Source organism: Dipodomys ordii, unplaced genomic scaffold (genome assembly GCF_000151885.1).
Source record: "Dipodomys ordii isolate 6190 unplaced genomic scaffold, Dord_2.0 Scaffold156, whole genome shotgun sequence".
NCBI classification, from domain to species: domain Eukaryota; kingdom Metazoa; phylum Chordata; class Mammalia; order Rodentia; family Heteromyidae; genus Dipodomys; species Dipodomys ordii.
Window position 1 is genome coordinate 53,841 of NW_012267372.1, and position 10,120 is coordinate 63,960.

General features: G+C 57.1%; 2 protein-coding genes across 2 annotated transcripts in view; both read right to left on the minus strand.

The window, feature by feature from the left end:
- Ehd2 (EH-domain containing 2) overlaps positions 1-7,617 on the minus strand; it is a 13,609-nt gene extending 5,992 nt beyond the window's left edge. Inside the window, exons 1-3 of the mRNA XM_013032547.1 lie at positions 7,199-7,617; positions 6,605-6,702; positions 1,740-2,152 (exon numbers count right to left, since the gene is read on the minus strand). Of these exons, the coding sequence (XP_012888001.1) occupies positions 1,740-2,152; positions 6,605-6,702; positions 7,199-7,602 (915 nt within the window). The 5' untranslated portion in view covers positions 7,603-7,617. The remainder of the gene's footprint in view (positions 1-1,739; positions 2,153-6,604; positions 6,703-7,198) is intronic.
- A 2,311-nt stretch (positions 7,618-9,928) lies between these two features.
- Positions 9,929-10,120, minus strand: part of Gltscr1 (glioma tumor suppressor candidate region gene 1) — a 35,897-nt gene continuing 35,705 nt past the window's right edge. Inside the window, exon 16 of the mRNA XM_013032570.1 lies at positions 9,929-10,058. Within this exon, the coding sequence (XP_012888024.1) occupies positions 9,929-10,058 (130 nt within the window). The remainder of the gene's footprint in view (positions 10,059-10,120) is intronic.

Below are 10,120 nucleotides of genomic sequence, written 5' to 3' on the forward strand. Positions count from 1 at the left end.
CTGAACCTGCAGGACAAACCTACGGGAGGGTGTGGCCAGAGAAGCCAATGAATGGGGTGTGTCCCGGTGTGCTGGGCGGGGCCTCCTAACGGGCCAATAGGAACTGGGGGCGTGGTCATGGGGAAAGCAGGCGGGAGGGCGCTGATGGCTTTTCCAGGGAGGAAGCGGGGGAAGGTGTCGGGAAGAGATAAGGCTCGTGGGCGGCCCGGGCGGGCATGAGGGCGCGGGGCGGGCTCCGGGGTTTGTCCCGGTTTCCGGAGCCGCCTCCTGCCTGGCGGGGACTCCAGGTGTCCCGGTGCCTGGGGCTGCAGCTCGGGCCTCTACTTCCCCAGGGGCCCTAGGGGGATAAAGACAGGACAGACACTGGACAGGGAAGAGAAGAGGGGGAGGACCTGAGGCCTGGACGGGGGAGAGACTGGGGGGGGGGCGGGGGAAGACCGGAGGCCTGGGCAGGACAGGGATAGGGGAACCCCCAGGCCTGGGCAAAGGAGAGAAAGAGGACGCCTGAGGCCTGGGCTTGCGAGGGAGCCCCCCCTTGCCACATGGTAGGGGGGATTCCTGCAGCGGGGTGCGGCTCTGAGTCACCCCTGTAAGCAAGCTCCTGGACCAACACCGCTCCCCCTGGAACCTTCTAGGCCTCCTGGCTTCCTGCCCCACCTCCACCCTGGCGGCCTCCCGTGGAAATGTTGAATTTGGCCTCCAAAATCGTTCTTACAACAAGGCCTGTAAGCAATGCGTCCCTCTCCCTCTCTCTCCTTCCTTCTCTCCCTGTCTCTCTCTCCCTCCTCTCTGTAGCTTTTGCACAAGGTCCCTGGGACTGACTCCTACCACCCCCCCAGCCCTAGACCGTCTGACACTGTCTCCTCTGTTCTCTTCCAAGCACCCTCCCTGATTTCCCCAGGGTCAGAGGACCCGATCTAGCCCCTGACCCACCGCACTGTCCTGTCCTCATCTTGGAATGGGACCTGGGGTGCAGTAGAATTGCTCTGGGCACAGCGGAGACTTTGTTAAGTGCCAGCTTTTCTAGTGAGATCCCTCCTGTAAATATTTGCAGAGCAATTCTGTCCCAGCTGCTGGGAGCACAGGCTTGAAGGACTCCAAAACCCTGGGTCTGTGTGGTTTAAGTATGAGCTGACCAGTCGTGATGTATGGCTGACCCGGCTGACCCATGACCAGGCAATGAGGACGTTGGAGAAAACTACCACCGTGAAAAGAAGGAATTACAAATGCATCAAAAGGTGTGTGCCAGTCACCCTAGCTACTCAGAAAGCTGAGATCTGAGGATCAGGGCTCAAAGCCAGCCTGGACAGCAAAATCCAAGAGCCTCTTATCTCCAGTGAAGCCTCAAAACCAGGAAGTGGAGCTGTGGCTCAAGTGGTAGTACACCAGCTTTGATCAGAAAAGCTAACGGCTAGTGCCCAGGCCCTGAGTTCAAGCTGCAGTACTAGCACGCACACTGACTGAAATAATAAAAGAAGGCAGAGGAAGACCTTCCTTTAGAGATTCGGAATAAATCGGGAATAGCCAGGGAGCAAGAGAAAGCTGAGAAAGTAAATGGCAAGTGCAAAGGTCTTGGGATAGACCCTGGGTAGCAAAATGGAGAACGATGGGCAAAGAGTGAGAGATGAGGGAAGTGAAGAAGGGATGGAGTAAGGGAAGGACACCAGTTGGGGGGAGACACAGTGAGGCCCTGCGTTTGGGGGGGGATGAGGGAGTCCCCCCCCCTCCGGCCTGCTCACCCGCACCAGCCGGGCCCGCTTCACCAGGTCGTTGAGCTTGCGCAGCGCTGCGTGGCGAGGTAGGCCCTGGATGTCCCGGAAGAGATCCTGCTCCTCCAGCTCGAAGAGCCGCCGGTTGTCGGGCACCAGGAGCGGCTGGGACCAGAAGGAGCCGATGTAGACGCGCAGCACCTCGGGCGTGCCCACCACCTTGCCCAGGGCCCACATGAGCGCGCCGTAGACGCGCATGAGCTGCTGCGTCTCCACCATGTCGGCCTTGTTGAGCACCACGCGGATCTTGTCCTCGTGGCCCCGCAGGGCGCCGATGGCCTCGGAGAACTCATCCGAGATCTCCAGCTTGTGCGCGTCGAACAGCAGGACGATGAGGTCCACGCGCTCAGCGAACCAGCGAAGCACCGCCGGGAAGTCGTAGCCTGGGGCGGAGGGCGGAGGGGCGGGGCAGAACTGAGTTCAAGCCCCAGGACTGGTCCGTAAAATACCACAGCGCCTCTGGGGGCGTGGCTCTGTATGGGGCTGGTCGCCTGGGGGCGTGGTTACACGTGGGGCGTGGCGTGCAAGCCCCAATAACCACCAAGCATTTCAAGGAGCCCCTCTCCTGTGTCCTGACCCCCCTCCCTTCCTAAATGCCCCTGTCACCAGAGCCCCTCTCCAGGACCCCCCCCCAAGTCAGATTCCCTGGCAAAGGGTCACAGTTCACATCTTTAATGTGATTGTCATTATTAATGTCAATCCTGGGGCTTGAACTCAGGGCCTAGGCGCTGTTCCTGAGCCTCTTTGTGCTCAAGGCTAGTGTTCTACCACTGGAGCCACAGCGCCACTTCCTGCTTTTTTCTTTTTTGCTTACGTGGTGCTGAGGAATGGAACCCAGGGCCTCACGCATACAAGGCAAGTGCTCTACCACTGAGCCACCTTCCCAGCCCATGTCTGGCTTTTTTTTTTCTGGGTAGTTTGTTGGAGTTAAGAGTCTCATGGGGAAATGGCACTATGGTTCAAGTGGTAGAGCCCACAACTGACAAAAAAGAAAAGGAAAAATAAAAAGTTTCATGGACTTTTCTGCTGAGCTGGTTTTGAACCTTGAGCCTCAGATCTCAGTCTCCTGAGTAGCTGGGATTACAGGTGTGAGCCACTGGTGTCCAGTTTGTCCCTGAAGTTTTTTCCTTCAAGGCTGGTCCTCTACCACTTAAGCCACAGCTCCACTTCCAGATTTTTTTTTGGTAGTTTATTGGAGATGAGTCTCAAGGGCTTTCCTGCCTGGGCTGGCTTTGAACAACCATCCCCATATCTCAGCCTCCCGAGTAGCTGGGATTACAGGAGTGAGCCACCATGCTACTCTTCTCCTGTTCCCCTCCCCTTGTGACACTTTTTTTTTTTTCAATCTGTTTCCTGAGTCCTTTCTGCTTCAAGCTCTGTCTTAAATCCTGGAGTCAACACAGACAGAGTGGAAGTGCTGGCTCTGTGTTCTCTCATTTCTTCCTTCCTTCATTCCTGTCTCCACCCATGAGCTTCATTCACTTCTCCCCACCTTGGCTGGTCATTCACTAACTCATTCACCAACTAGCAGAGCATGGGAAAGCAGAGACTGAGAGGCCTCGCTCTACCATCTGACAGTCAAGAAGACCTGGGTTTGAATCCTGCTCTGTCCCCATTAGCTGTGTGACCTTTAGTTAAGTCAACTAGCCTCTCTGAATTTGTGTCCTCTTCTGGAGGTGAGGACAGGACCTGTCTCACAGGTGCCATTCAAGGGTGCAAGTGAGCGGATGCAGGTAAAGTGCTTGGCACTGAACTGGAATCTGAGGCAGCTTCAGGGCAAGATGGATTAAGACCTCAAGAAAACTGTGAAAAGGAGCTGGGTGCTGGTGGCTCATGCCTGTAATCCTAGCTACTCGGGAGGCTGAGATGTGATAATCACAGTTCAAAGCCAACTGGGCAGGAAAATCTGCAAGACTCTTATCTCCAATGAACCACTAGAAAACCAGAAGTGGTGCTGTGGCTCAAAGTGGTAGAGACCTATAAGGGAAAAAGCTCAGGAACATTGCCCAGGATCCAAGTTCAAGTCCCATGACTGACAAAAGAAAAAAAATCACACACAAAAAAAACAAAGAAAACTATGAAAAGAACAACTACCCCCCCCATGCTTCTAGGGCAGCAATCCTTGGGGGGGGTGTACATAGACATTTCCAGAGGGGTCAGCCTGGAATGGGAGGCAGGGTTCCCTGGGGAAGGGGCAGGGAGGGCTTCCTGGAAGGAGATGACAAGAGGGGACCCCCTGAAACTCCTCCCATCCCCAGCCACGTAGACTGACTTGTTGAATCTGCTGGGCACCAGCAAGCAGCCAGGAACTCTGCTGCCTCATTTTCCAGATGAGGAAACAGGTGTGGGAGGATGAAGGCCTAATTCTGCCTGGGAGGAAGCAGGAGGGATGGGGGGACTTGGGGCATTGTTGGGGCAAAGTGGTGGTGAGGAAGGCAGATCACTGGAAGGACGGCAGCTGGGCCTCCCTGTACATTCCCAGCTTGCACGCACACACACACACACACACACACACACAGGCCTGGATTTGGAAAAGAGTGTCTCCTGGGACAGGGAGGAAAGGAGGGCAGGGGGTTGAATCAGCCATGGAATGAAGATGTGGCGGGGACAGACTAGGAGACACTGGGCCAAGAAAAACAGTCCTGGTTAGCATGCTCACAGCACCTACTATATGCTGAACCACACTATGTGTGTTTCATGGTGTAACTAACAATCCTTCTGAAGAGCTAGGAGGCCCACTGTACCCCACTCTCCAGCCCTGGAGCAAGCACGGAGAGGTGAGGTGGCTTACTCTAGTGTTACAAGTCCACAGTGGCAGAGCTTAGCTGAGATCCAGCCCAGCCTGGGTGACGTGCCCTGTCTCAAAAAAGCCCCAAAATAATAATAAATAGGCAGACGTGGTGATTCCTATGTGTAATCCCAGCTACTTGGGAGGTAGAAGTAGGAGGACCAGGGTCAGGCCGGGCCAGGTCTGTGTGAGACCCAACCTTAAAAATTAAAGCAAAAAGGCCTGGGGGCATGACTCAAGTGGCAGAGCACAGACCCTGAGTTCAAATCCCAGTAGCACCAATCATATGTTCAAGCTGGGAGTGGGGACTTACATCTGTAAATCCTACATCAGGAGGTTCTAGGTGCCCACAAAATAAGGACACAGCAAAGCAGAGGCTGGACTGGAGTGGGTGTGGCCACCCCGTGACGCACACCGTGGGTGGGCGTGGCCGAACGGGGGCGTGGCCCGAGTCCTAGCCAGCCTGCCTGGCAAGCCCAAAGCCCCCCAGTTCAAACTCCAGAGCTGCCACCTTGAAAATCATTTCGTTGTGCTTTGCTTTTTCATGCACATATTCTGTGTTTTGAGTCAGGGCCTGGCCACACAGCCAGCCTGGCTTTGAACTCTCAGTTCACGAAGGTTCACTGCAGACACACAATCCCACACGCCAGACATGCGCACAGAGCTCTTCCTATGCCACCCTCCCTCCTGCTGCCCCCGGCGGGGGGCAGGAGGGGCAGGAGCACCACTACCCTGGGCCCCGCATCCCGCCGGACTCAGGCTCCCCTCTGCTCTACCGCCTGTTCCTTTGCCCCAGTTTGACTCCAGGGAGGTGGGCGGGGCCAGATGGCTTCGGGTGGGCGGAGCCAGAGACTTAAAAATGCGTGGGGCAGGGCCAGAGTTGAGGGCGGGGCCATATGGTGAGAGGCGGAGGCCGAGCTGATTAGGGAGGGGGCGGGGCCAGGGCGGGGCGGGGCCGGGGCCAGCCAAGGGCTGCAAGAGGCGGGGACAGACACTGAGAAGGAGCCTGTGGGCGGAGCCTGAGGCTGGGGGCAGGGCATGGGGGGAGGGGGAGGCAAGGGGCTGAGGAGGTGGCGGGTTGGCCGGGCCAAAGGGTGGGAAGGGGCAGGTGGTGGAGAACCCAGGCCGAGAGGGGAAGGGTGGCAACAGAGCTGGGTCGGGGCAGGCCCCGCAGGGGTGGAGCCGGCTCCCTCTGGAATTCCCCCCCTCCCCCTGCACAGCTGTTTATAAATTCCAGGCCGGGCCTTGGCCCCCACCCAGATCCCCCCTCCTGCCCCTCTCAGCCCCATCTGTGGCCCAGGCCCGAGCCAGGAGCTGGCGAGGCCCAGGCCTCCCTGCGCTGGCTCTGCTCTCAGGCTGCTGAAAGCCGGGCCCGTCCCTGCCCCTGAAGTCTCCCTGTCTCTTCCTGGGCTCCCCTTCCACCCTTGGCCCGCCCAGACATGCGGCCTGGGCCTGCTCACACGTGTGCCGCCTCGCCTCCCTCCCCCAGCCCAGGGAATCCCAGCCTCCCTGGCTCAACCTGCCTGGCCCAGGAGACAGGACATGGGGAGGCCCCAGCCTCTTCCCTCAGACCCAGGGGTCCAGGCCCCAGCTTCCTCCCTCAGACCTGGGGTCCAGGCCCCAGCCCCCTCCCTCAGACCCAGGGGTCTAGACCTCAGCCCTCTCCCTTAGACCCAGGAGTCCAAGCCCCAGCCTCCTCCCTCAAACCTGGTCTTTGCCTTCAGATGTGGCATCCATCCTCAAACCCAAGGGTCCAGGCCCCAGCCTCCTCCCTCAGACCCAGGGGTCCAGGTCTCAGCTTCCTCCCTCAGACCCAGCCCAGGGGTCTAGGCCCCAGCCTCCTCCCTCAGACCTGGTCTTTGCCTTCAGACCTGGCATCCATCCTCAGACCCAGGGGTCCAGGCCCCAGCCTCCTCCCTCAGACCCAGGGGTCCAGGCACTAGCCTCCTCCCTCAGATCCAGGGGTCCAAGCTCAGCCTCCTCCCTCAGACCTAGAGTTCCAGGCCCCAGCCTCCTCCCTCAGATCCTGGGCTAGGCCTTTACTCACCGCGGCTCACTCTCTGTTTGGCGCCTGACAGAATGCCGGGGGTGTCGATGATACTTATGCTCTCCAGGACCTGGTTGGGGAGCTGGGCGCACATGAACCTGGGGAGCAGCAAGGTGAGGGGTGAGTGCAGGAAGGGGGGAGGGGAGCAGGAGAGAGAAGGTGCAGAGAACCCGAGGAGCTGGAGAGATGGACAGTCAGGAAGAGAAAATGGATCCATTAAAAAAAAAAAAGCACAGTTCCAGCAGGGCATGGTGGTGCACACCTGTAATCCCAGCAACTCAGAGGAGGTGGAGGCCGGACAGCCGGACTGCTCAGCAAGGACGTGTCTCACCCAAACAAACAAACAACAAAAATCAGACTATGTGAAATGAAACGAAGCCAGAGCCCGCGGCGGAAGCCGTCCCTTGGACGTCCCAGAGGAGCAGGAGAGGCACAGAGATGGTCAGTCACTTCTCTGAGTGTGCCCAGCAACCTGGCTGACAGCAGAAGAAGAGGAAGAAGAACCAGGCAGACAGAGGGGGGAGCTGGCGCCGCACGGGAGAGAGGCAGAGTCGGGGTGCCAGGGTACCCCTCCTCATTGGCGGCCAACCACACCTGTTGAGGAAGGTGTTCCCAAAGGGGTTGAGCTTCCGGAAGGGCTTGTCCGGGTCTACCACCAGGGCGTTGCCGGGCACGGTGCCCTCCGTCTCCCCGTGCATCACAGCCACGAAGCAATCGGTGGTGGGTTCGGGCCCCACTCGGGAGCCAGGCACCTCTTGCTCCAGCAGGTACTGGATGAAGCTGGTTTTGCCCGTGCTGTACTGGCCGGCCACCAGCACCATGGGCTTGCCGTCGAAGTCGGCATCCTCGAGGGCGGGTGAGTGGAAAGCCCCGAAGCGGTACTGCTCCTCCAGGGGCAGCAGCTTGGTCCTGTACAACTCCTTGAGGGCCGAGGTCACCGTGCGGATCGCCTCGGGCTGCTGGCCGCGGGCCCCGCCCCGTTTCAGCCAGCTGAACATGGCGGACCACTGGACGGCTGTCTGTGGGAGGAGAGGACATGAGTGGGGGGCAGAATGGGAGGGAGGGAGATGAAGTGGATGTGAAGGGACAGATCCATCTAGGATATGGCTCAAAAAGGGGAATCTGGGGCTGGGAAGGTGGCTCAATGGTAGAGCACTTGCTTGCATGCATGAGGCCCTGGGTTCGATACTCAGCACCACATAAGCAGAAAAAAAAAGCCAGAAGTGGCGCTGTGGCTCAAGTGGTAGAGCGCTAGCCTTGAGCCGAAGAGCTGAGGGACAGTGCCCAGACCCAGAGTTCAGGCCCCATGACCGGACCCCCCCCAAAAAAGAAGGGGAATCTGGAGGAGGGTAGGTGTGGGTGAGAGGGAGCCTTCTGGAAGGAACACAGACAGACAAACAGACAGACAGACACACACACACACACCCATCTCCCCAGTCCATCTATTCCTGCCATGGATCAATTCTCACTGCAATCTATCCATTCCCTACTTCACAAGCTGCGGGCCCGGAAATGAACACAGAGACCAATGGCTTTCACCACACCCCTGTGGGGGACCTGGGCACTAAATAGTTAACAATGCTTGCACAACCTTAGGCAGTGGCTCAGGCCTGTAATCCTAGCTACTCAGGAGGCTGAGGTTTGAGGATCGCAATTCAAAGCCAGCTGGGGCAGGAAAGTCTGTGAGACTCTCATCTCCAATAAACCACTAGAAAACCGGAAGTGGTGCTGTGGCTCAATCGATAGAGCACTCCCCTTAAGCTGAAGAGCTGAGGGACAGCACCCAGGCCCAGAGTTCAAGTCCCACATTCAACCAGAAAAAAAAAAAAAAGGTCCAAGCACGGCTGACTTTTGGGGTGCTTCAGTAAGGACAGACGTCAGTGTGGCAAAATGTGCAAAGGGCCAGGGGAATGTGAGAGGCTGTGGGTGCTGAGATCATCAGATATTATCAAGACAGGCAAATGCAATGTTAATCATCACTGTAAAGCAGACACCAGTTCAGCTCGCCTGGCAAGGAACTGTTGGTAACACTGAGAAGAAAACACAGAAAAAGTCACTCACCCAAGATTGCTAAGCTGGACACCCATCCTCAAAACGAGTCAGGGAGAGGGCCCGTCGCCACCCAGGAGCAGGGAGCACCACCACCAAAGTAGGATCTCTCCAGCCCTACTACAGCCTTACTACAGCTCTATTACAGCTCTATTACAGAACCATTACAACACTACTACAGCCCTACTGCAGCACTACTACAGCCCTACTACAGCACCATTACAACACTACTACAGCTCTACTACAGCCCTGCTACAGCTCTATTACAGTCCTACTTCCCTCAGACCTACTGTAGGTCTATCATCTGTCTTATCTGTCAGATTTTTTTTGTCTGTCCTAGGGCCTGAACTCTGGGCCTGGGCGCTGTCCCTCAGCTCTTCAGTTCAAGGCTAGTGCTGTGCCACTTGAGCCATAGCACCACTTCCGGCTTTTTCTGCTTATGTGGTGCTGAGGAATTGAACCCAGGGTCTCATACATGCAAGACAAGCACTCTACCTCTGAGCCACCTTCCCAGCACCTCTGTGTCAGATCTATCTATCTATCTCTATATCCATTTGTCTCATCATCTATCTATATTATCACCTGTCAGTCTCTTTTTTTTTTCTTTTCTTTTTTGGTCGGTCGTGGGGCTTGAACTCTGGGCCTGGGCACTGTCCCTGAGCTCCCTTTTGCTCAAGACTAGCGCTTTACCACTTAAGCCACAGCGCCACTTCCAGATTTTTCTGGTGGTTTATTGGAGATAAGAGAATCACAGTCTTTCCTACCTGGACTGGCTTTGAACCTGGATCCTTGGATCTTAGCTTCCTGAGTAGCTAGGATTACTGGTGTTGAGCACCAGTGCCCGGCCAGTCAGTCTTTTATCATCTATCTGATCTATCTATCTGATTGTTGGTCTGGACATCATTCTTAATATCTTACCACCTATGTGTATCTGTCTAACACCTATCTACCTACCATCTATCTCTACTGTTCAGCTCCTTTTACTCATCATCGCTGTGTTTCTCTCGCCCTCCCTCATCTCCATGCTTATAATTTTAGTGATCCTCAAGAAAACGCTGCAAACTGGCTTTTTATTTCTTTCCTGTGGACCTGTCTCGCACGCCTGGCTCTTCGCAGGGATCTTTGCAAACTCTTTAGCAAGAGGCTGCTGAGAGCCAGGGACAGGGGAAGAGCAGGCCAGCACATGGGGATGGGGGAGAGGGGGGCACACGGGGGTGGGGAGAGGGGGGCACACGGGGGTGGGGAGAGGGGGAAGCACCCAGCCCTGGGACCCCGCTAGCCAGAGGTAGCACAACTGAGGCAGAGTGGCTGGGAATGGGGGTTCGCGAAGGAGGCGCAGGCCAGGGGCGGGGTGCGGGGCAGCCCGAGGGGCGAGGCGGGAGGGGCCGGAGCACTGCAGGAGGAGCTGCAGGGGCGGAGGTGGAGGTGGCGGCGGGGAGGGCACCTCGGTTGGGACAAACTGGGGGG